The 25,542-nt window shown below is 44.4% G+C and overlaps 2 protein-coding genes across 5 annotated transcripts in view; one reads left to right on the top strand and one right to left on the bottom strand.

The window, feature by feature from the left end:
• The window catches only part of sema3ab (sema domain, immunoglobulin domain (Ig), short basic domain, secreted, (semaphorin) 3Ab), a 30,721-nt gene that overhangs the window by 2,514 nt on the left and 2,665 nt on the right, over nucleotides 1-25,542 (bottom strand). The window contains exons 2-19 of one of the 4 annotated variants that reach the window (XM_057051819.1): nucleotides 16,418-16,510; nucleotides 16,292-16,348; nucleotides 15,775-16,141; nucleotides 9,069-9,226; nucleotides 8,596-8,658; nucleotides 6,407-6,526; nucleotides 5,752-5,842; nucleotides 4,877-4,996; nucleotides 4,506-4,648; nucleotides 2,802-2,916; nucleotides 2,633-2,702; nucleotides 2,404-2,548; nucleotides 2,109-2,328; nucleotides 1,906-1,997; nucleotides 1,772-1,813; nucleotides 1,243-1,400; nucleotides 663-730; nucleotides 100-245 (exon numbers count right to left, since the gene is read on the bottom strand). In XM_057051819.1, coding sequence (XP_056907799.1) covers nucleotides 100-245; nucleotides 663-730; nucleotides 1,243-1,400; nucleotides 1,772-1,813; nucleotides 1,906-1,997; nucleotides 2,109-2,328; nucleotides 2,404-2,548; nucleotides 2,633-2,702; nucleotides 2,802-2,916; nucleotides 4,506-4,648; nucleotides 4,877-4,996; nucleotides 5,752-5,842; nucleotides 6,407-6,526; nucleotides 8,596-8,658; nucleotides 9,069-9,226; nucleotides 15,775-15,892 — 1,869 coding nt within the window. In that variant the 5' untranslated portion in view covers nucleotides 15,893-16,141; nucleotides 16,292-16,348; nucleotides 16,418-16,510. Of the gene's footprint in view, nucleotides 1-99; nucleotides 246-662; nucleotides 731-1,242; nucleotides 1,401-1,771; nucleotides 1,814-1,905; nucleotides 1,998-2,108; nucleotides 2,329-2,403; nucleotides 2,549-2,632; nucleotides 2,703-2,801; nucleotides 2,917-4,505; nucleotides 4,649-4,876; nucleotides 4,997-5,751; nucleotides 5,843-6,406; nucleotides 6,527-8,595; nucleotides 8,659-9,068; nucleotides 9,227-15,774; nucleotides 16,142-16,291; nucleotides 16,555-25,542 lie in introns of those variants that run through there. The other 3 variants (XM_057051818.1, XM_057051817.1, XM_057051816.1) reach the window with 3 other exon arrangements.
• The window catches only part of fam107b (family with sequence similarity 107 member B), a 141,727-nt gene continuing 140,525 nt past the window's right edge, over nucleotides 24,341-25,542 (top strand). The window contains exon 1 of the mRNA XM_057051827.1: nucleotides 24,341-24,352. The gene's annotated coding sequence lies outside the window, so the exon portion shown is untranslated. The remainder of the gene's footprint in view (nucleotides 24,353-25,542) is intronic.

Raw genomic sequence — 25,542 nt, 5'->3', positions numbered from 1 at the left:
CTCCAATACAAAATGCCGAGGGACCACGTCATCAAACACCTGCTATGATGGCATAATTTATCTGAATTTATTCCAGCGGTGCATGTGAGGGGTACCAACCTCCTGCTTGTGGCTGTCAGCAGACTGCTGGTACTGCCAGTATATCACAGCTCTCTGAGATTTGGGACTGCACTCCAGAAAAGTGCTGCTGTTCTCCACGCCATAGACGGTTTTATCCAAGAGCGTCGTCTCCCCATTTAGCTCATCTAGTTTGGAGGAAAAGTGCACGTGTGAGAATATTACAGTGTCACACAACGCTCGGTCATGAGTTGGAGGATGCAGGAGGATACATGGGTTTGCTCTAACTACAGTGGGTTATTCCCTTTATACAGTTCTTTGATCCAGAGAACTGCACATATCACATTAGCTTGACTGTTTCCTGGTACTCGTGCTATTTTGCCCTCTTTCTTTTCGTCTTTTAAAGAGTTAAAGGCCATATTTGTGACCAACAGGCTGGTTTTGAGGCGTTGGACCACAGACCTGGCAGCAGACGGGCCCACAGTGCAACAGCGAGGAGACTTAGAATCCCGACCATGTTAATTACAAGCTATGCAAAGCCTGACCCTTCTTTTCCCACCAGAACTTCACTTTTGTGTTATTTCAAAGAGCTTTTGTTTGTGTACCGTGATGCTGCAGGTCGGAACACTGCGTGAGCGGGTCGCCGTTCCTGATGTCCTGTCTCCTCGTCCTCCTGCAGAAACCCAAAGAACAGCGCGCGTCTCTTTACAAGTGATGGGAAATCTGTGTGTGCGTTCAGTTGGGAGACAACGAGGACCCCAAAGCTGATAAACGGCAGCAGCTTGTGGAATCGGAGGCCAGTTTTAATTGTAGGTTGTGGACGGCAGAAGAATTCACACCTAATCAATCATCTCTGGCTGTCAGCGCAGACACAGAAGCATCAGCCGAACCGCTGACAGGATCTGCTGTCAACAGTTCTTCCCTGCTGCGTTGCGGCAAAAGGAGAACGCGTTGTTTTCTTTTCCTCCTGCCCACATTTGCAGGACTCTGGGATCTAACACACAGCAAGAAACGCGCTGCTGTGCGGCTACCATCGAAATCAATAAACCCCCGTGAGGTTCTGTGTGGGAGGCGGCGCCGAGAACGCAGAGTACATGAATAGACGAGGGTCACTACTGACACAACCCCGGAGATATCGCCGCTTCTACTACAACATAGTGTGAATGTGGAGCGTGGATCGAGCACCTCTTCGCCATGGGAAAATATCTGGAGCATTCGGTGCCGTCCCACGCGCAGTAAGGGTCCCTTGCCAGGCAGCATTCGGCACAGGCCTTCCCGTAAACCTCGCAGCGATGCAGGGGCATCTGGGACACGCCAGAGTCTGAGCCCAGGTACAGTTGTTGCTGCGCGGGTTGAAAAATAGAGATGTCAACTGGGGAAAAGGGTCTGGACAGGTGTTTCTGTCAGTAAAGGCAGGAATTCAGTCATGTGTCACTACCCCAGGTGCTCGGCTGCCTCATGCCTGTCATTAAATGACCTGTGTTTATAAAGTTGATGACAATGTAAATGCTCCTCCAATGCTGACATCTTTGTTATTTTTTCCCGCTCTATTTTCTTCCACTGTCTTTGTTCAGTTTCAGCCGATTTGAACTGTTACTCATATTCGTGGCTGGTGTCTTTTCGATGCACCGGCTGACCAAGGGCCGTTCCCTGGAGCTTAATCTCATCTACCGAGGTCATATTTCACCCCCTCAGATTAAAACGGAATAAATACCTGTTTCGTTGAAAGCTCCATTGCTCTAATGGTGGTGGGTTCCTGTCAGAAATACCAAGGTGACAATAAAACCGATGGATCAGAGAAGGTTTTCCTGATACAGATGTAATACAAGTGAAATGAGATGAACGTACTCTGAAGACAGTCATTTCCTCCAGTAGCACTTCTTCCAGGTCATGCCAGGAGCCTCTAGGAATGCACACCACTTTTAATATTGTCCCCATGTCTGGAGAAGAAAAGCACACGTTAATATACGGTATATTCTACAATTCAGCTGTTACTATGACAACATGTTCCAGGGTGACGAACAAATGGGAATGCGAATGGAAAGGTTTACCTGTTCCGATGAACATGACGTCATACTGTCCATCTTCTGCTTCCACTTTGTCCACCACGATCTGCGTAAACTGGTAATCCACGTCTGTTTTGACTATGATTGGTCGATTGTTGATGGCGTAGACAGGATTAAACATGGCTGGGTGGCTCCGAGCAAAGGTCACGACCTCATCGGGGAACTCCTTAGTGGTGTCATACCCTCCGAACGTTTTGCTTGGGCACTGTGGATGGAACAGGTTAGATTCCAGTCCAAAGGCAGGATAAGCGTTGGATTTCACCCTGGGCGGCGTGCTTACGGTGCCAGGCCGAGGGTAGGGAACCCGTCCCTGGTAGGGGACCCACTGGTAGTTTGGTCCATCTCGATGAGCGTAAGGACCCAGAAAGACCCTCCTGATGTCGGCCATGCTGTATATACACACAGCTGAGCCTTTGAAGATGTTGCTAAAGAGTGACAGAGAGTCTGATAAGGTCAGTCAGCCAGGACACAGAGCAGCAGTCACGACTGCAGATCTCCATTCACTGTACCTGGAAGTAGTAAAAACAGCATAGATCATCGGGCTCTTGGGATCCTTCGTGCTTACAAGAAAAACATCCTCTGTAAGCCATAGAGAAGACATATTGCAGACATATTGTACACCAGAAATATGCTTATTAAAGGATAATACACAACACACACTCGGGGCCGAGCACTTACGCAGTTCATCAAAATGTGTGTCTATTCCATTGCTGCCAGGCACGGAGCAGATCAGTCGAGCCTTTAAGAAGGTAGTCCACTTATTTACCAGACTCCTGTGGCCCCCCAGGTCATTCTGTTGGACAGAAGGCCAGAAAGCTAAAGGTCTTGGGAAAACCCACACATCCATCCATCCATCCATCCATCCATCCATCCATCCATCCATCCATCCATCCATCCATCCATCCATCCATCCAGTAGTGTTAGCTAGTTATAGCTAGCTATAGCTTCAAATTTGTCATATGACAAATATATATGTCATTTTTATGTGTTAAATTATCTGCAGATGCTTCTGGACAGCTAATTACTGTCAGATCATTCAAATAACAATAACAAACCAGTGTCAGCTTCCTTTTAATGGATGCCAGACACGCCTGGAAGGAAACCTCTGATTTAATTTCTCATTCTTCAAACGCCTATCGTGATAGTCAGTCAGTCTGTCAGTCAGACAAATATCCATATTTGCCTCTTCACTCTTCTTTTCCCATGATTAATAATAGCAGACTGCATACAAGCTATGATGCAGAGCATCCCTCATGCGTGGAAGTGCCAGTTCACGGGGTGTAGCATGCAGACGTGCAGGCACAGAGTGCTGGCTCATAAAAATCCTGCTGTTGATTTATGAATCAGAATGTGTCCAAACATGCCCACATCCTAAATTAACACCGTCCTCCATAATGGATGCCTTGTCTTGTTTTGTGCATGGGAGATTCCTGACATTCTGGGTAATCACACTGTTCTGAAAGGGCTGCGCAGCTGAACGGAGCGCCGAGGCAGCGGCTGAGTGCGGCGGTTTCCAGCCTGACAAATAAGGACAACTTTGGAAGAGAATCCTGACGGTAATTCCATATAGACCAGGCATGGGCAAACTAAGGCCTGGGGGCCACACGCGGCCCGTTAAACGTTTTAATCCGGCCGCCAAACTTGAAAAATTAAATGAATAAACCTTGTTAATGTTAAATTTTCACAGCAATTCTGGTGTTTTCCCACTAGAAAAAAGACAGTCAGGAGGAGAGTGATGGTGATATCCTGAAGGATAACAGAACTTTCAGTGCTTTAAAATAGAAATGGTTATTAATTTTTTTAAAAAGGCACATTTTATTAATTTGATTTTAAGTGTTTTAAGACTCATTCCAAAGTCAGATATTATGTTGTAATGCTTCTCTTCATTTTCATTTGAAATTAAAGCACATGTTTTCTCCATATCCCAAGATGTGTATTTTTTCTCCAATGAGGTGAGGTTACCAAAGCACTCCATCCATCCATCTGCTCCTGGTCCGGCCCCTTTGTCAAATGTTAGAACCCATTGTGGCCCACGAATCAAAATGTTTGCCCACCCCTGATATAGACGGATGACGCAGCGGAGCCAATCACAGCCGAATCCTGCCAACGCCGCTGCCATACAGAGCCTCTCAGGTTTAGGTGACATTTAACATTTCTCTCAGGTTTCCCCGTTCAGGGGCTCAACAAAGCCCTCTCTTCACCGGCCTAAAAATAATCGCCAACCCGCCGCCATGGAAGCCACTTAGACAGCAACTGACTGATTTTTTTGAGATGCAGGTGGCAATTCGCCACGTTGTCCGTGGGTCTCTATTCCTGTCCCTTTGTTCTTGTCAGACAGCGGGTGTGAACCGATGTGTGGTGAGTTAATGCCTGCTTGCATACCTTGCAGAGCTGCCCGACGCGAGCGTGCGTGGCCTTCCCTGCGTGCTCTCCGTCTATAGCATTCTCTTTGAAGAACAGGTAGATCTTGTCATCTTCTTGGTTGTCGCTCTCGGGAACCAGATGGACGGCCACAAACCTGGGGTCTGCAATGCAAACAGCCATTGCATTGTGGAGATTTGAATGCCAGTTACAAGCACTTTATTCTTCAACGATAATAAAGCACCAGTTAGAAAGATGATTCATTGTGAAGCACAGTCGGGATTAATGTGATTCAAGCAAGTCGGTAAGTGGCGATAACCGAGCTGATTCATTCCCCAAAACATATCATGGCGAATATGAGCTATAAACCAACATTTCCAAGAATCTCTCACCGTTCAGCCAGCGGGAGTCATGCTGCTCTGTCCTGATTGGGTGATGCTTTCCAAGAGTACGAAAGATGGCAAAGTCCCGCCCCATGAAGTCAGCGGACGTCCCAGCATACAGTTCTCCGTCTGAGAATGAGGGTCAATCAAGTAAGTCCGTGTTGATACAGCAGATTAGGAAAACGGAGCGAAGGTGACGACGGTCGCTCCCTGGTAACCGGGGTGAGATGTTCGCCTAAAGACTCTGCAAATGTTCGGAGGCTTAGCAGCTCAGGTACACTGAGAGGGCACAGACGGCGAGGATGTGATGAACATCAGGAGTGTGAAATCGATCCCGGCGGGGCCGAGGAGGGTGGGGGGGGGGGGGAAAGAGGGGTGAGATGATAGACAGATGAAGAGAAACGGGACAGAGGTGTGAGTCGAGGGAGTACATAACAATGCTTGAGAGAGGAGGGATACAAAGGAGAGATGGGATGAGGGGTGATGGGATGGAAAATGGCCATCTGCTGGTTTAAATGGTGTGATATAACACAATGTGACTGGTAATAATTGAGGGTTAAAAAGAGAAAGATATGCACACAGAGCCCTTGTTTACTTGCCAAAAAGGGAGTGAGGCAAAAGAATCTCATCTGGCGTTACCCACACAGCCCATAAAGAAGGCGTTTTTGAGTAGAAATTGGGTTTACAAGTGATACCAATGACAGGTTTGCAAAGTTTGAATCCAAACTACAGGGCAGATCTGCTCTTAATGAAAGACACGAAGGCCCCGTTCTGTTATTTACACTTACTTTAGATCATATGTGAGCTTAAAATGAAAGAGCAATGCAAAGGGTGTGCAGGACCGTTTTTATGTGACCCTGCAGAGGAGCCTGTCTAACACTCACCGATTAGCATGGAGGCAGTGTGCAGTTTGGGGTCGTAGGGACTCTTCCCTCGCCCATTCTCTATGTGAGACATGAGTCTAAAGACATTATCCTGAAGACAAGGACAGAAAAACATGAATGATCATATACAGCAGCCAAATACAAGAATTAATGTATTGTCATTTTTAAAGAATGTAGCTATTTCTCTTGGAAGTGGGTCACATTTTAAAACTACTGTATTGTTAAGCTGCTCTTGATGCAGTTGAAAACAGTCTGATTGTTTTTCCTTCCAAAATGCAGACAGGAAACCATCGGATAAATGAGACTTCCAGTGTGTTCTGTGCGTATTAGATGGATTTTGTTCTGCCTCTAATTGTCTGTAAATAGACATTTAATGAATGGGAAATACACATTTATTGGAACAGGGTGATTTCACTCACATTCACAAGAAAACAACCACACACAGAGAGACACAAAGCCATCTCTTATTGGAATAATGAACTAGAAATCCAGCAGACGATGTAAGTCTGTATTTAATTTTCCGGACCATTATGCTGATTAAGACCATCTTTATTTAGAAGTCATTTTGTTTGAAGCACTCGCCTTTTTCTTAATGCCAGCCTTTCACGACTGAGCAGCCAAAATCTTTTAAATATAGTACAATGTTTGATTTTACCTCAATTTTCTTTCCAACCTCCAGGTAGGAACATACGGGGTGGAAGGCTCCTGTTCCACACACGTAGATGTGGGTCTGGTTGAAAGGCTGCAACACTTTGATAAAGTTGGAGCACTCCCTCTATTGGAACAGAGACGGATAAAACAGACTTATTGATCAGGTTTTGACTAAATCTACAGCTGCTGTCTGTAGTTTGTAGTGATTAGGTCCTGATGACTTTATATATACGTCAAATGGGTTAGGCCATCATGGCGTCTGGCCAACCTTTATGTTCAAGTTGGTCTGTGGCAAATTTGACAAAAATCCCTTCACAAAGCATGAAGTAGCCTTGACCTTTGACCCAAAAATCGAATCACTTCATCACTGAGTCCAACTGGAACCAAGTCCGTTTATGTCAAGACAGTCCGTCACACCTTCCTTGATGATTTTTTTTCTTCCTTGAGCTGAAATCTGAGCACATTTTTCTCAGTTCCCTCTTGAACAAGACTGCAGGTTTGTGTCAGATTTAATGGAAATCCCCGAAGGCATCCCAGAGGTCTGATGTTTATCGAGTATTAGGTTGCAATGACCTTTGCTCTCCAAAATTTGAATGAGTTCATCCTTGAGTCAAAGCTCCCATTTGAGGCAAATTTGTACAAATTTACCCCGAGACTGTTTAAAGCCACTGAAAGACTGTGAGGCTGGAGTGACCTGTGACCTCTAAACCAAATTTTAAGTAATTCTTCAGTGCTGGGTCATGTTTTTACTAAAAAATAATTTGGGGAATCTTTAAAATTCCTGTGGTTGCACTTAGCTCTGCAACTACAAAAAAGGCCTTCAACCACAAAAATCAAACTGTCAGCTACAATGGCTGAGGAAGCAGCTTCCATCTCCACAAGCATGGAATGACCGTGAGACAGTAGTGAGCTTGACCTTTGACCCATGACCTTGAAAAACGAATCAGTTGCCGTCTGCAGAAAATTCCTTTAAGCTCTCTTCAGGTATTGGGTTCGATATGAGGTCCTACAAGGCTTCTGTTTTAACCTATGACCTCATAAATCATCAGTGCCATTTACGTCTCTTCTTTTCTGCCGTGTCATTGTTGAGTATCACAGTATGTCGCTGGGAAGGTTGCAAACTTAAATAATATCATGAAAACAACTGTTGGCTCCTCATTGGGATTGCATTGGGTTTGTCCTTCTATGGAATCTCTGCAGCTCTCCATCTTCCTCCTACAGATGCATATCAACTTATTTCACACTCATTCATGTGTTTCCAGGAACGTTGGCTTGTTACATGAGGCGGCATCAATGAACTCGCTCTCCGTCGCTTTAATACTCACTCTCCTCGGGCTCTATAACACAAACTACCCCCCCCCCCCCCCCGGGACGTTTTATTCTTTCCTGACCACAGTGTTTACAGAAAACACACAAAGGACTTCACTGAGCTTCAAAGAAACCACACAGAAGGGTTAAAGGGGAGAATCGCTTGCGCTGTTCTGGCCGACGTGAGGAAGTGAAGTGGAGCACAAACATTATTTCCATGATTTTACATTTCAACATTTTGCCTCAGGCTCAGCTGAAGAAGGAATTCATAACACAGCTCGGAGGAGTCAAAGACAACCTCTCTGTGAGCCTGCCACACACACATACACACACACACACGCACACACACAGCAGGCAGTCCGAGTATTTTAGAACTGCACTCTGCCTGTGAGATGCGATATGTGGCTTGACGTGCAAGGGTCAAACAAGGTAAATAGTCTGTGTCTAAAACATCAAACTATATATTTTTTAAAGGTCCTACTTAATTAATCAGACAGAACGTATAGTTAAATAATGAGACGCTAATGCCTATAATCCCTGTATATATCTCTATGTGTATGTACAAAAGCACTGTAATGTCCCGGCTTCGAAGAGGTCAAATGGAGATCTCAGCCCTGCCCTGCACATGAGGATGGAGCCGATGGTGGTGCATTGGCCAGACAGCGGATTGTTTATGTCGACATACTGGTATAAAATTAAAGTTAACTCATCATAAAATGCCCAATATTTACCATACTTTAATCCCAGTGAAGGAAAAGGTTTTGCCAGAACAGATATTTGTTGAAAAAGAAGAAATTAGATTTTCCAGCTATGTGTGGGAGTGAAAGGGGGGGGCAAAATGCTGACACCCCCTGCTCTGGTAAGATGAATGAGCCCAGCTCTTACCGACAGATCCTTCCCTGCCCACTTGCACTCGTCTCTTCTGGTGGGAGATGCCGGCCAAGGGATCTGCAATAAAGACAAAACAGTTTCTGTTTATTAGGAAAAGTCCTGAGCCTTGAGTCCGTGTTTGGATGCGAGTCGGCGCAGCTGCGGCCTGCGTGTGCACGTACGCAAGGGTTTGAAGAGGTCGCAATGTGATTTGTTATCCACTTTGTTTCAGTTTAGTCTATTATTCATCCAGGTGTAAAGAGAGCATCTAACAGTCCTGACACAGCATGTGATCGTGTGCAAACTGCCACTGGTCTGAAATATGCATGAGGCACTTTTGTGTGGAAACAGAACAGAAGGTCCCAAGATACCTGAGCTCCTGACTGGCGCTCCGGATGGAGGTGCGCACTTAAAGTCGGTCAGAAAGAGTTGGGGATGGAGGGGAAAAAAAACCCAGACGGATGGAAAACTCAGAACTTGGTTTGTACCTGTGAATAATCTCTGATATTGAGAAGGTTGAAAGAGAAGATGTGGTCTTTGGCTCCGACCACGAGCCTTCCTTTCTCCTCGTCCAAGAGGAAGGTGTGGTAAGACGAGCTGTTGGCCAGGCCTTCAAACGTCACCAGGTTGTTAGACTCCAGCATTTCTACAGGAGAAAGAAAAGGGGAAGCAATGGTTGGCAAGCAGGAAAATGATGTTTCCTTCTTCTTGCAAAATCCATCCATAACTCTGATTTGTATATTTTCTTTCCGTCAGCCATTTCAAAAACCCATCCTCTGGTCTAGAAAGCATTTCCAGCCTTCGGGCATTTCCATGACCACGCGTTCGGGGCTCCATTCAGCCAGTAATGGGCTGCATACAATGACAGCTTGGAGAATCTCATGAAGGTTCACTAAGCACATTAAAAAAGATGAAACAGTGTGTTTGGGTTACAACAGTTCGGGCCACGCGGTCCTTTTTATCCAACCCCTCTGTCCTCACTTTTTTGTTTAGATGTAAATGTTGTGTTGTTAGAAAAGCCCCTCCTTACTGAATGTTTCCACCACTACAAATCATTCGCCGAGCAAGGAAACCGACAGCCAGAGTTGAAGCACGGCTGAGCCAAATTGGACTGGGCAGCTAATGCCAGAAACGGGACCCACTGAGATGAAAATGGGGCTGGAGCCAATGATCAATCTGTCTGTTGCGAGGAAATGACCTTGACCAGAGCAGCCAAGTTACACTGACACTGAAAACTGGCAGAAACAACTCTGTAAACATGTTATTGTCCAAACTGGAGAATTACTCAAAACCACATCAGCAATTAGGAGCAGTTACTATGGAGTCCAGGCCACATTTTGCAGGGTAATGCGCCACACTGCCAAATCCAGCATGGAAGCAACATTTATTTTCACGGTATAAAGTGGAACTTGTTGCAAACAGACAATGAGCCCTTTTGTACTGAAGGAACTACTCCACGGTTCCTGTAACAAAAGTACCTCCTTCGTGGCATGTTCACACCGCAGGAACTAGGAAGACTTTTTTAAAAAGGCCTATTGGTTGACTAATTTAGTGGCTACTTCAGAGTAGGAGCTAAACTGCCTCATTAGAGACCACCAGTGAAGTATGCGTCGACTACCGAATACATGCCGGACAGCCTTGTCTTGCCCTACTTTACCTTACTTGATTGTGACCTTCCGTGAGTAAGCTGCGGGTTTCTCACCCAAATTTCACAGTTCCATAAAATTTTGGGAGTAGTCGTAGAAGTCATCACCTCAGGGTGTTTGCACACAGTACTAAGAACCAGTTTCATTCTACCAAAGGACGTACTTTAAGGTAGAACCGGAACAGCTAAAAGGGGGAAGAAAAAGCCAAGCCAAAGTCATGTCAGCCAATGGAATTTGAACTTCTGTAAAGGCCTTAAATATTAAGATATCATTATGATTCTGATTATTGTATAGAGCATCCATTTTCTACATCCATTTTCCTGTTGTAGACATTAAACACTGTAAATAAACAATGGGTAGGCTAACATCTGCTCACAGCTCTGAGCAATGAAGAAGAACGATATCCTTTCCAGAAAGTTCCATCATTCTATGAGGGTTTTCCCAAAAACTAGTGAGTGAAGAAATGCCCGAGGGCAGTAATAACCTGTAAATGTTGAATAAAAGCATCACATGAAAAATAAAACCAGTCAAACTACACAATGACTCCCCCCTCCTCCCACAGACCGCCCACGCAGATGGATGCAGGGGAAAGATGCTCTCTCTCTCTCTCTTTCAGGCTGTAAACAATAAATAAGCTCATGAATGTTTTAGCAATGAGAACCGGTGACCCCCCCCCCCCCCAACTCCCACCCCCACTTCGAAGTGTGTCAGAACCCGAGAGGACACGAGTGGCAGAGAGGCAGAAACAAGAGACCAGAGGCATCGTACTGTACCAATGGCTTTTTTACTCATTCATAAACTCTGAATTTTGTTTAATTTGTCATCACAGATAGCAGCTGCTTCTATACCTGGTTAACAACTGAGAGGAAAAACTCAAAAGTGATCATATCAACATGGTTCAGTCAATGTTTTTCATTGCACATAACTAAAAATTCATTTTAGAAAATCCCTCCGTCCAGTGTGGAGGTGCCTCTGACGGATCCCTCTGCTCTCGTCCTCACACTCATGTTGTACTTAGATTTTATTGCTCAAAAATTTGATGCAGACACAAGGAGCCTTCACAACCACAGAATTTTAACCGATAAAAATCCAAAACACAAACTCACTTCATTTCAGTGGGCCGCAATCATAAATTTAACCAAAGCAAAACCAATTACAAACCATAAATATGTAGAAACGGAGAACATTTATGTCTTGATTTTTCTGTCAAGCCAGCAGACCTATCTTCCATTAAGCCTGAAGGGTTTCAGAGCCTGTAATTTGTCTATCCAAAAGACTTCCAGTTGGTTAAGTTTCCCATTTCATCTTCATATGGAAATGCTTGTTTTGTGGTTGTATTATGGGACTCAAAAGTGTCTGGCATTATATAATTTTGTGTGTTTTTGTTTTTGAATTGATCCTACTGCACAAGAAGGGCATTTATGAAGACGTTCAAGGGTTTCTGTGGTTTTCGTGCCAACAAAGGTTCGTCGCAAAGTAAAAAAAGGAAAAACAGAGTAGATAAATGAGTAAACAATGTGACTGTGAAAGAACAAACCTGTTGAAATGAAGGAAACAGGGCTATTTTAGTACAAAAGAAAAAAACAACAACAGAAGAACATTTCGGTTTTGGCAGATTAGCTACATGTTCAAGTCACTAAACACTGTACACTCAGGATGGCAGCATTCAATCTATGTCTGCGTGGAGATTTAGATGGTTTCCTAAGTGCTTAGGTGCTTAAATCAAAATGAATGGCACTGGCTTTAGATGGGCCAGTTCAGCAAGGTTTTAGAGCTCAGCCAAAAATCTGATTGGAACCGGATATGAAATTTTATTAAATAGGAGATACAAAGAGTTTTACTTGATTTCTCCCTTGTGGCCCAGATTTGTTCTCTGCTGTATCATTGGTGATTAATAATGAGGCCATCCAGCAGCTGCTGGCTACCTTTGACCCCTCCACACCTGCAGCAGAGCTCCAGGTCTGTGCTGGAGAGAAGAAAACCACCCCTCACGTTTCCCTGCACGTTCTTTATGTGAAGGCAAAAATACACACTGATGAGTCACCTGGAAAGGCAGAAGCCAACAAAAAAATGAGGATCTGTCTGCCTGTAGAGTCTGTTTATGGAAAGGAAATAAGTAATTAGCCACAGAATCAAACCCTGGCTTTGTCAACCGCCTCATGTGGAGATACCCTACATGGAAACCGCACATCATAATTGCACTTCAAACTAGATCCCTCTTGAACAGGATGGAGCATCACAACATACACCCACCACCCATAAACGCCATGGCAACAGACCATTCAAAAGAGTCTCCTGCCAAGTTATTAAGAACTACTCACCCTAGAGACTGGTTCTCTATTGGAAGATCCGTAGTCTAGATCTGATATCGATACCTATATTAATTTTGATGGGTGGTAACAATCTGGATTGGCAGTGATTCAAATGCAGCAACTATAATCAGAAAGGGGGCGTGGCACCGAGGCAATTATGAGCATCCTCTAAAAAGCCGCACTGCAGCGTCTACCGTGAAACTGTTTAAAGAGATGCGAGACGGAAGAGAGACGGAAAGACATGCTTCCTCACAGGTGCACACGTATGTGGGGCACAAAACAGGTGTCAGCTGCTGCCCTGCCGTAATTTTTAAGGTTCTGTCTGGCTTTTTAGTCTAGACATGCAGGAACTCTGCAACCAAACATTTTTACCAGCTGCTTTGTTTTGCCGACTTTCTCCTCGGTGTCATTTCCTTCTCTCGGTTTGATTCGCTTGAACATAAACAAACCGCTCCTTTCTATCCTTTGGCTTTTCCAAGCAATGAATTTGCGAGTGAAAGACAGACGGAGAGACGGGAAATGAAAGGTGAGGGTGGAAGATACAGAGTGAGAGAGATGAGGGGGCAGATGGAATGGATGAAAAAGAATCAACAGTCCCATGTGAGACTGGTAAAAATAAACTCTTTTAGCCTACATTCTCTCCGCCTTTTTCTCTTTCTCTTCTGGAGGGCACTAGGAGCGTTTTCTAAGTGCTTCTGAGGAGATGCATAAACACATCTGAACAATCACCCACGTGTGGACGCTGTACATGGAAAGGTCAAAAATTGAGCCGGTGCTGTAGTTACAGCGATGGTCAGCTCTTAATGACTAATCACACAATGACAAAACCAAACCGATAACTGTTCCGGTTTAATATACAAAAGTCTCATAGAGACTTCTGTAAGCATGAAGAACAAGGGAAATATTCAGTTAATACTCATCAAAGGAGAAACTGCAGTCTGCAGTGTGTATTTGTATTGATTAGAGCTTAAGTTGCCTTTAGTGTTGCGTTATTTAACTGAACAACAGTGCACATCTTTATGACATTAGGCCTGATCATCATTCAAACAGCCACGAGCCCTTGGGATTATGTAAGATCGCATGTTTATTGGACAAGTAAATTCATTCTTGAAAGAACGTCAAATGGCTCCAATGTTCTGGGATGGAAAACAAAGAAATCCCCGACTAAAAAATGCCTCCAGTGAGAAGAGAAGAGCCCCTCCAGAACCTAAGAAAGTCCCAGGTAGCCGACATTTTAATTGAAAGTTTACAGGATGTAATCTCTTATGTTGCCCTGCTGAATGTGTGTGACCATGTGTGTGTTTGGCTCTGATGGGGAAAAGGGCGGACACATTGAAAAGAAGTGCATTTGGAATTACACCCATATCCTATAAAACTTAAGCAACTGCTCGACTGCACCTTTCCCTGGACACTTAACAACATGTGCTGCACTTTTTGTGAGCTCTGAAATGTGCAAACCATATGGGTATTAACTCCTGGGAGGATCCATTTACCCTGGTGGTGTGAATCGATTATTCATTTATCCCAGGAGAGCCCGTGCAGAGGGACTCTATTTAGCGTGTAGTTCTGCTCTGTAAACTCAATTTACTTCATCAACAGCCAGCTTTTTGATTGTTGATACAGTTGGGCCTTATCTGGTGTTTAGGTAGCCGTGGGGTACCGCTGTCGTGTTTGTCCCTACCCCACTGACCTTTTAGCCTCAGCCCTCACTTTCAAAGATCTGCTGGGGTCCCCTGGGAAGCTGCGTGTGCGTGTGACAGCGAGAGAGCATTTGTGTGTGTGTTTGGCTCCATGCTGTGGTGAACCACTGGTTTCAGGAGATTCAAGAATGTGTGGAGGAATGAGGCTTCCTGCGCCGTCACGGACACAGTCATCGTTAGACACTCTTCAATTTTCCGAGCGACCTGCAGGGGTCAGAGTTCCTTTACCTCACACCTCTGTGGAACCTGGATCAGAGGGTCCCTCTTCAGGATTTAGCTCTCAGGTAATTCATTAGAATGAGTATTCTGGTTTCCTCTGCTCTCCAAGCCCAAGTCTGCCATATCACAACGGTAATACATAATTTATAAGATCGTATAAATGATTCATAATGCAATAATCCCTTGTCGCTTGCCTAATGGGACCTACAGCAGGTAATATTTGAGCTAATTCTTCAGTGTTTTATGAATAGTATCCCCCCCCCACCCACACACACACACACACGCACATCAACCGACACCTGCGTCATCAGAGACGCTGCCAAATGTATTTCTCTGCCCATAAATGCAAATGAGATCTGATGGGAATGTTGAATATGGGGAGGGCAGGCCGATAAGCCGCCCCAGCTGCTACCTGAAGGCCTAAAAGAGATATCACAGCATGGGTGTGTTAAACCAAACAGACAGCATGTTGTCTTAAAAGCCTGATGCTCACAGGTATCATTAGCTGTCAACAGATGGCCGCCCGCTCCGGCCTTTGCTGCGCGTGCACATTTGCATGCTTGTGCATGTATAATTATGGATCTCCAAGCCAGGAGAGAGAAAGATCTCACTTTGGGGAAGCCATCTGCTGGAGCAGACCTGCACCGCTCATTCGTGGCTCGATTACCATGCAGGGGAGCAGAGAAAGGAAGCAGAAAAATGACATCCGGTGAAAAGTATAAACGGACGGGGGGATGAATTATCGCAGGGGAGTCTGACACTTCACTGTAAGTCTGTCAGCAGGTGATCAAAAAGGAACAGGGAGATGGGAGAGGACGGGCCAGCAGAGCGCCTCGCTTTGGACAAGAGTATTAACTTTTCGAAATATCTTTTAACCGCTGTTTGTTGTTCTTGGCTGGACGGCTCCAGGAATTATTATTATTAATCATTTTCAGGTTTATTCTTGCCATTAAAAAGCCACAGGGGCTCCGTGCCAACACTAAGCAGTTGGATCTTGCTTAAGCCTGATTGATCAGGGAAACAAACATGGAGATGAAGATTTACAACAATGAGCCAAGGTTTTTTTTCATTACTTTGTGGAAGAATTATAGGTTCATAGCAGTATTATAAGATATTATGTGTTTACATAGTCAAAATTATAACTTTTATAGCCACCTATTTTCCAACAATACCCTTTTTGATGTACATTAATTCTGACTTGGGGTACAAATGCTACCGAGCGCCTTAGATCCACGTCACAGACGATACTGTGAAGTAAAAGGTGGATTAATCTTTTAGAGGGTGGGTGTCACACATTTCAACGGCAAAAAAACTCACCTTTAAAAGATAGTTTTAGCCGAGGGATGTTGTTCTTGGTTTCCTGAGCTCCCCTGCATTCTGTCTTAAGGAGGACCGCCACACAGAGCAGCGTAACTCTTCCCCAGAAAGAGCCCATGGTCCTCGGGCAGTAGAGGTCAGAGACGTCCTTTAAATACAAGCCTCCAGGGTGGGCAGCTACGTTGTCAGGGAGCAAATTCTGATAGCAGAACTGTTTCCTTACATTCAGCAGTTATGAGCAGAGGCTGGTGGATGATTCAGAGTGGGTTCTTCGCCGGTCTCGCCCCCCCTACCAAATCAAATAACCCCTTTCCCGTTCCTGGGGTCAAAAGCCAAAATTAGATTCCACCTCCAGAGGAGACACAACCTGCAAAGCACAGTTAGGGGTCATGGGTCAACGCCACTGCAAGAGTGAGCCTCGGAACTTAATCGAGGCAGAAGGCAGAGTGAAAAAAAGGTGAACACTGTGTGGAGTATCTGCTAATTGCGAACAGAGTTTTCTGTCCTTGTATCTTACCAGCGTGCAGCTCTGTCCGAGCAGCCATCCACCGTCACGCTGAGTCTCTCCCCTCAGCTACAGAGGAAAGAAAAAGGTCCAGTTGTTCTCAGCTATCCAATCTGCTCGGGTAAGCACAAATCTTACCCGCTCTCCCTCTTTCACTCAGTTCCTGTGTCTTCCTCCCTCAGTCTCACACTGTTCTGGACTAGTCCCAGTCAGCACAGCTCTGTCCTGTCCCTGCAGCACAAGGCACACGGCGCAACTGAGAACAGCTGAGGCAGACAGCGGAGTCGGAGCGAGAGAGAGAGAGACGGGGGGTGGGGGTGTGGGTGGGTGGGGGGGTCTAGGTGGAAGACAGGGTGAGAATGAGCATAGAAAGCTGAGGAGAAAACAGCGAAAGCAAAGAGAAGGTTAGGAAAACACAAAGGGAGGATACAGTGGAGAACAGTGCACGCCGAAAAAGAGCTGTCACAACTCACAAAGAAAGGCATGAAGACAGAAAAGGAGCAGCTCTGACCGACTGACACATCTGTCCATTAGCGACTTTACCAGATAATCACAGCGATTTCCCATTTTCAAATTCATCATCACCACAACTTTCACAAGAAATCCTTCATAGAAATTTAAAGCTACGAGTTTTCGCCCCAAAAAACCCAGAAATATCATTTTGGAAGATTAGTTGCATCTGGATTAATGTCACACATGGAGTGATTTCCACAGCTCAAGTCTCATATGGCAAAAAACCCTTAATAATATTAAAATATTTATTCACACATCAACCTGCCTGTTTCCGTGTCTACGATGAGGGAAGTGCTGCAGTGATGCAGCTCATTTTAATCATGGAACACTCATCCGGCCAACGCATGAATTCATCTTGTCAGGACCATCTGTTTCGTGATGCCGTTTGACTTTCAACAGTCACATGGCTAAAAATGCAGAAGTTTCTGAGGATGGAACTAATGTCATTTTCTGGTTTAATAGACTGTCATATGGACCAAAGTGTGACAAATCTCATTAGGAACCAAAATAACAAAAGATGCTGTCCGAAACACAGATGCCAAGTTGACATATGGAACATTCAGGTTGCCCATTACACTGACATTTAAACGCAAATGTCCATGACCGACAGCATCATCCTAGAATTTAGGCACCTTATGGCGAAAAAAAGGCATGAAATAAAACCTTACAAGAAGATTAACTTTTAAACAGCCACTTAATACAGATTGACTGTGAATTCATTAGCTGCTCAGCCATTGTGGAAGAGGAAGTTCTCTGTATTTTGTCTTAAACCATCCCAAATGAGGCGTCAATCTCTCTCTAAGCAGCAAAACCTCGGAGAGCGGATTTGTGCTGGTGCTGAATGACAATGACTCTAGTGGCTACGGTGGTTGTGGTCGCAAACAGGCTCTATCCATCTGGATAAAGAGCCATCAGACAGTGGGAGGAGAGCTGAATTAATCCGGTAATGAGAGGACGGGCCTCTCGGCTATGCAAATGACAGCTGGTACTTGGAGGGTCCGGGCGGAACCTTACCAGGAACGTTGTTGGCAAACAGGTTAGATTCTGAACAGAAACGGATGTAATTTGGTTTGCATTGTGGGAATGTTAGTGTTGAGGCAGTGGTTCATTACTCATGATAAAAATCACGTAACACAATCTGAGGTCAGACGGAGCGGATGTTTGAAGCGTATTTAGCCCTCATGAGAGTTCTGTTCCCCGCTCCTCCTTTTAGCATTTAGTATGCTAATAACTGTAGAGAGGATTTTATTTTTTATATCTCTACAAATGACCAGTTCAGCTAACCGCTCTAGTTTAGCTTCAAGCATGATTCTGCGTGCCTCTGGTCAAAAATATGCAAAAACAGCAAAGGTGGTGGTGCTGCTGGGGGGGAACCATGTATGTTTGGGGATGCCGCTGATGTGGGCTTTGGAGTGGGAACAGCAGTGAAGATCTGTTGATAGCCTTTCAAAGCTGGAGCCATCACAAACCCTCAGATCTCTCAGCACACGAGCTGGTTTACACCCCACCCCCCACCCCACACCAAACTTTAACCCCCATCCGCTGCCTTGTCTTCTCCAGCCCTCCACACCCACACACTACATGGGGAAAAAACACTCTCTGGCATTTTTCTCTCCTTCCTTTCATTTTTCATCAGCTCTGACCCCCACCTTTCTCTTCACAAACCTGGGAGTACAACCACCTAAATAAAGCAGCACAGCACACTTCATACCCACCATCCCTTTACAATTCCATGCCGCCCCCCCCCCCCCAGCTGCAGTTAAAGTTAGCACCCATGGAACAATGGACATCTGAAAGCTGCGATATAAGAAGAAAAATGCAATTCAAAATAATTCAGATGAATAATGCAGGTTAAAATACTCAATAATTCCACTTCAGCAAATCGGATTAGATTATTTTTCCTTCAATAGGTAATGACACAATGACATAAGCAAATAAAGTTAACCTAAATCACCTTGATATTTTGCTGACTTCTGTTTTTAAAACATAGAACATATTCGAGGTGTAAGCTGGTCATTTTACACTCCTGGATATTAGGTTACTCAACATGAGATGATTGATGCGTTGGAATTGTGGTGATCGCAGGCGTAACATGCACGCACCCGTACGTATAGAGTGATGGAAGCCAGCTGTGTCAAGCCCCCGGCTCAGAATAAAAAACACAGAAACGAGTATGCCCCATGCTTAAAGCAGCTTCTCAAAAACTTCTCGAAAAGACGTTCAGGAAGTTCCAGACCAGCCAGAGCTGCTGATGCTGTAAACCACGTTTATCCTGTTGGGGCTCGTCAGCCGCTGTCACTCCCGCTCCTCTGTGTGAGCGGCCTCTCGGGACGACGGCACAAATAGACGAGCATGTTCAACCGTTCATGACTGGGGAAACTGGATGCTGTTGGTGATTTACTCCTCTGTCGTGAAAAATTGATGAAACATACAGCAGAAACCTCAGAGTTATGAATAAATGACCAAGAACAGTGCATCATCTTCACGACAGAAGCGGCCACGCCCGTAGTCCAGCGTGGCACAACCGGCGGCCCGTTTGAGCCAGTTTCAACTCTGCTTTGATGTGATGGAACACAAAGCCTCCAGATTCCTGACTAAATACTGTCCACTCTCATGTCACAGTGAATTTTAATTTGTCCCCATTTGCCACAGTTGTGTCAGATTGGAGGACTGTTTGGATGAGCTTCAGTCTTTCACATGAATTTATCATCATCCATCAATATTTCAGCCTTGGGCTACCTGCTTCTCACCTCCGCAGGGAACTACAACAACACACAACCTTCCTCCAACTCTGCCAACCTGCACGAAGCAGAGGACGATGGCTGCTGCGTGACGGAAAAGGATTTGGCTCCGCTGCTTCCGAACGATTCTCTTGGCCTCATGAATTCAGTATGATGCGGCACCGCGTCATCAGAGATAGTCCGGGGGAAACACAATCAGACTTTTGTAACTCTTCCAAAACACAGTGTTATTATAATGTGATACATCATGCCTGCTTTCCATCTGGGAGGATGAAACATGTGATCAGCACAGCGGCCTGGAGGTGGATGACGACATTTGCAGGGATTTTCTCCAGCAGACATGTAAAATATCAGTAGACGGGCTTTATGTGTGGGCTTATGCATACTGTATATATGTGTTGCTGAGGTGCAAGAACGCTGCACAATTTAACGTTCAAAAGGAGCTAAGATTTGTTTTCCTTTCGATGAAATCTGAAATAGAAGGATTTAAAGTACTTTTTTCTTATGCAATTGTTTTATTTGAGTTAGAGTCAACATTTTAGCTGTAGATATCAATCTGTTGACTCCAGGTTGTTTCTTCTTAAGAAGTGTTCTGGCTCTGTTGGACTCTAAAAGACCTTTATTAAACTCAAGTAAGACTGTGAAAGCTCTTCCTCTCAGGGAGGTCCTTTTCCACTCCGGGAGTTCCTGGTAAATACAGGGGGCAGGAACTTTACAGGAGCCGTGCCTCTCATGAGTTTTGATCTCCGCTCAATCGAAAACAGTTCTGACCATGATATCACCCAGACGAGCTGCCAAAATAATGGCAAAGAAACAAAATAATCACCAAAATAATGGCAACAAATACAATGAGGACGGAGCCAAAGCAGTTGCCGAACTTCTGGTTCGTGTGTTCATGGGCATTGTGGTGGATGCTATGAAGGAGAGCAGAAGGTTTCTTGAAGAAGAACTTGTGGAAGCTTGATTTGGTGGGTTCTGATGGTGGTTTCGCCCAATTAACACTTAGTAAACCAGGGTGGTTTTCCTTTCTGATAAAAGTACCTACACTGGAGCAGAGACTCCGTCAGGTCCTGCAAAAATTCCTTTAAATGGCCCTTTGGAGGAGGTTGGGCCCTGTAAAATTAAAGTTCTTGCAACTGAAATGCTTTCTTGACAAGACAACGTCATTTCTGGGAAGGAATCACCACTGTAGCTTAAAGAAAACTTTTTTTTTTTTTTTTATTTTCTGCTGCTGTAAAACAGAGGCGAACCAAAGAAATCCAGAACGTTGTGCAAGATTACTTCACGGTTTTACAAAGACAATGACGGGAATCAAGAGGTAAATCGTCGAGGTCAGACGTGACCAAAAGCTCACTGACGCTGTTAGGAAGAGTGATTTTTAAACTAGAAAAGATCACTTTATGCAGCAGAAATCACATCAGCGATGTCACAGCACTCACATGCTCACACACAGCCGCGTCAGCCTCGAGTCACCTGATGCATCAGACCATTCAAATTACCATTAAGGGAGCGTTTCCACAGATGCACGGTGTGCTGTGGCACTATCAAACGCAGATTTTATTCAACAAGTCTGGAAACAGTCAAGGTTCTGCCACCACACTTGTGGAGGACTGCAAGGTTTCTTTTCTCCGCTAGCCAAAAAACAGACATAAAGCATTAAGCCACAAACCAGCATGCAACAGTATACATGTGGAAGTAGACATAACAATAACGTCCTCTAACCCAACATGTGACTGAGTCAAACCGTTTTTTTTCCACGTGGTGCGGGCAGTGCTAGTGGCGAAGCAGCTAGCATGAACATAGGAGTGACTGTTATGGCGAAGTTGAAAAGGGCTAGACCGGCTATTCCTGTTTCCCCGAGACTGAGACGACCGTGTCTGCTTACGCATCTCTGCCAAATGACACAGAGGCTTGTAATAACGGTAAGAATCATCATTTTCTCTCAGGTTAGCTCTGCAAAAAGCAGACGATAAAAGTTGGCTGAACACTGTTACCCTCAGTTATGGACTGACAGATACATGAAATAGTGCAAAGAGTGTTTTTATGGATTTATTTTACAAAGACATGGCTTTGACATAAATGGAATCTTTGAAGCACGTTTAGCTTTAAAACTGATTGATTTTTTGTTTCTGTTTTTGGGGATTTGAAATTGACATGGATGCTGTATCCCAGTCTCTCCACTTTCAATGCTTGAATGGTTGAAAAAAGATGTATCCTGTTGATTAAAAAACTGACTTGATATCCTGACTTGTGCAGGATATACCCCACCTGAGGCCCAGAGGCATCTGAGATTCAGCACCCACTACAACCCCATTAAGAGAGAAGTGTAAGATGATGGATGGATAGATATTTGTCTCCTGTAAATGGCTATCTTATCATGAGGTGGTCATGACTGCCCCGATGACCCTTGATAACCCTTCCAGCCCCATTGTATCAGCTGATTATCATAGGTCGGTCCTTTTAAGGAGTTTTTACCCATCTGGCCTCAAAGGTTCAGCCCAAAACAGAGACATGTACCTAATCTTCACAGGGCCAGTTGTCTGGAGTCTATTGTTGAGGGCATTGTGTCTAATTTGTTAAAGATTTGTCAAATAAATGTGCTTTACAACTTTTTTTTTTTAACAAAAAGGTGTACAGTGTCAAAACTGTGTTCTTTAAAAAAAACCAAACGATGTGCATGCCCTTGTCATGGCCCTTTGTGCATTTTAATGACATTACGTGTCACGGCTGACCCCTGATTGTGCACATCAGCACTGCGAGTTGAGCACATAAACACTGTGTCTTCTGACATTTAACAATGGATTAACTGACCTTGTCGATAGCAGAAGGGGGTTCTGGGGGAAGGAAGGCCTGATCGATTGATCGGGGGGCATCTCTTTTAATAGGGCTTCTGGTGTTAAGCTGAGGTCAAACAGAAGAGATCCATGAGCCTCCATCCTTCCGCTGTGATTTACAGGTTCAGACAGAACCTTGACTTTGACATAAACCCAATAACTCCCATTCAGCCTTGGACAGTTTTGTCTCCAACAGTCTGGCCGGTGTAAAGCACCTAGGGCCACACAGGGGTGAGAGGAAGAAGGAGGATAAAATGGATCACACAACATAAAATCTTCAGGTGAACATCCATCACCTCTGAGATCAATGAGCACAGGGGTCATCGCTGGCATAAGGTCAAACCTGAGAATCATCTTTCTCTGTTATTGGCTGCCATTGACAGCAATGAGACCAAAGAAATGAGGCATGGCTTAGCCCACAGAACCCTCTATAAACCAGCCCTTCCTCTCTGCTTCATACCGCCCTGTCCCTGCTTTTTTTAACCTGTCCGTACAAATCCAGACAACTTCCAGAATACTTCTGTTTCAGCTGAAAGCCCATTTTGCTGAGGCCCCCCGAGGGAGGCTGATAAAACAGCGCCAATTCTGCACTAATTACTCGGGAGGAAATTGCACCCAATTCTAGCTTATTGCTGGACATGGAGGAGAAATGTGACACAACCTGTTCTGCATCCTGGTCCGTCAGCCCAGGTGTTGACTGGAAATTGACCATAGCACATTAACTTTTTTTTTTTCTTCCAGGCCAGCTGTGGTTCAAGCGGTCGAGTGGCAGCTCCAGGTATGCGGAGGATGTTGGTTCAGTACCAGACCCTTGCAGTCTTATTCTGTTGAAGCGTCCTTGATTAAAATAACCCCCCCAAAAGCTCCAAAAACTGTCTGAGGAGCATGGGTGTGTGTGACTGGTTGTTGCTAATGATGACGAGGTGGACGTCACAGAGGACAAGAAAAGTCCAGCAGTTCATCCACAGGCATGTTTTTTACACGCTTTCAGGTGCAGCTATATAATTTTAACAAGATTTTAAGCCCTATGCTTGTAAATATTTCTCTGGCAAGTAGCATTTAAGTTCCCAGTCTCCACGCAGTGGCGTTAATGTTCAACACAATCGTGTCTTAGACAGATCCAATTTCATGTCTCCTTAAAAACAAATCTTTAGGACAACTAAGTGTCTTTTGTTACACTTGTGAGCAAAAAACAGGGATTCATGTAACTTTAGACTATGAAATTAGGAACCTCTACAACCTGCACCAAGGAAGGGTTATTATGGTATGGCTCTCTTTGCTAATGGAGTGATAACTGCTAGGTTTGTGAGAAGGGCTGTCAGTGCTGAGATTCCTTTTTTAATAGACTGTAACCTGTTTAAATAAGGCAAGCAAATAAAGAAAAACCGAATAAAAGAGGAAGGGACCATAACATTCTTTATTCTAGTAAAATATGTCCAGATTATCATCCACGAAAGAGGTTCAGCCAAATTATAAAATGTTGCTGCATTATTTGCAAATGTTTGCATGTGGAAGATGGATCCTTCTCATCAGTCTAAATAATGTTAATGGACACAAAGGCGAGCCCTAACACTCTGCTAATGCTAACCGAATACAAACAAAAGGAACATAGCAAAGCAGGCGTGCGCGGTTCTATTTTCATCCTCATTCTATTTTTCATCCCCGTCCCTTGACCTCCACTTTTAGAGGCTCTTCTGCTGCCCGTGATCACACAGGCGATGGTCCCCAACCTGCCAACTCCAATCATGCCACAACATTCTACATCTTGCTGTCCAGTTGGGAAACGTCGCCTCAAAGCATCACTGTTAGACCAAATCTGCCTTATTGTCATTATTATCTTGAAAGTACAGCTGCTGAAACACTGCACATATGAGAATATAGAGCGTGGATTTTATTGTGTTTTTGGAGGGGTTTCTGGCTTTTTTGGATTTTCACTTTTCCCTCTCAGGAATCAAATGCTCTGGAGTGGTTTCAGGGGCTCTACATCTCTTTTTTCTTTCCTTTTTTTAGCTTCTAGCTTATTCAATACAGTTTTCCTCACTGTTCTGTGAGACATTGCTTGACATCTATGAAAATGCTATAGTAAGCTAAAAAAAAACAAAAAACAGCAGCTTCACTCTGAGACCTAGCTGACGTCCCCCAGGCGAACCAACACGACTGTAATATCTGTCTTCTAGGCTGCAGTCTGCAATAAAAGCAGATAAGTGTGATAACAGCAACAGAAGATGTGGTCTTAATGGGCGCCACAGACACGCCAATTCATCACATCTTAATTAGGCTTACCTTCATTAACTTTATCTTAATAACAGCTAAAATGAATGACTCATTTAGCTAATTAAGATGTCTGTGCATGCGTAATTCAGTGCCTTGGAGAAACTAAAAAAAAAAGAAGTTTAATTTAATTTGTCCTTCAATGACAAAGGCTGACTTTTCTTGAGAACCACTGAGGGTTTCACTCATTACTTTTCCCTGGAATGTTTGATGAGAGCGTGTGTCTGAGAACATGTGCTGACATGCCTATATGTGTCATTGGATGTGGGCACAATACAAAGTGAACGGATGGAGTGGGGGGGTGGAGGGGTGAGATGATAGGAACATGACCGGACCCCATGTTTCTATATGCTGCCTGCACCTGCAGAAAAGACTAAATCTGATACTTTGTCACAGTTTGCAAACACAAGTGTCCGGTGGGTCAGAGGGGTTCAGCTCACGGGTCAGCTGCCGTGAATTAAAAGAGTGCCGCTCTGTGTCAGCAGAGATTCCTACAGAGGATGGCGTGTGGAGGCAAACCGGAATGTGACATGAAAAAATGCGGAGAGAAATCTTGAACTTAAAATAATTAGCAAATCAAAAGTGGAATAAAAGGGTTGCGGTGAATTAATTTAACAAATAAAGGGGAAGCAGATGGCGCTTCAATAAAAAAGTCCACACCGATTCCAGGCTCAGCATTGTAAATATCTAAACATAAAAATACCCAACCACATGTTTTCGCTCAGTTGAATTGTCAGATTATGTGACTGCTCATAATCTGTGTGTGTTTGTGTCCTTGTAGTTGCTACATCTTGACTACAAAAATACTCATTCTGCTATTAAAGTGAGAACTCACAACTGCAAAGGATTATTTGATGGTTAAAACATGGCTTTAAGGTTAAGGTTAGAACTGGGTTTAGTTTAG

The sequence above is a fragment of the Takifugu flavidus genome, chromosome 13, assembly GCF_003711565.1.
Source record: "Takifugu flavidus isolate HTHZ2018 chromosome 13, ASM371156v2, whole genome shotgun sequence".
NCBI lineage: Eukaryota > Metazoa > Chordata > Actinopteri > Tetraodontiformes > Tetraodontidae > Takifugu > Takifugu flavidus.
Note: the sequence above shows the minus strand (reverse complement) of the source record. Positions and strands in the feature narration are given on the sequence as shown.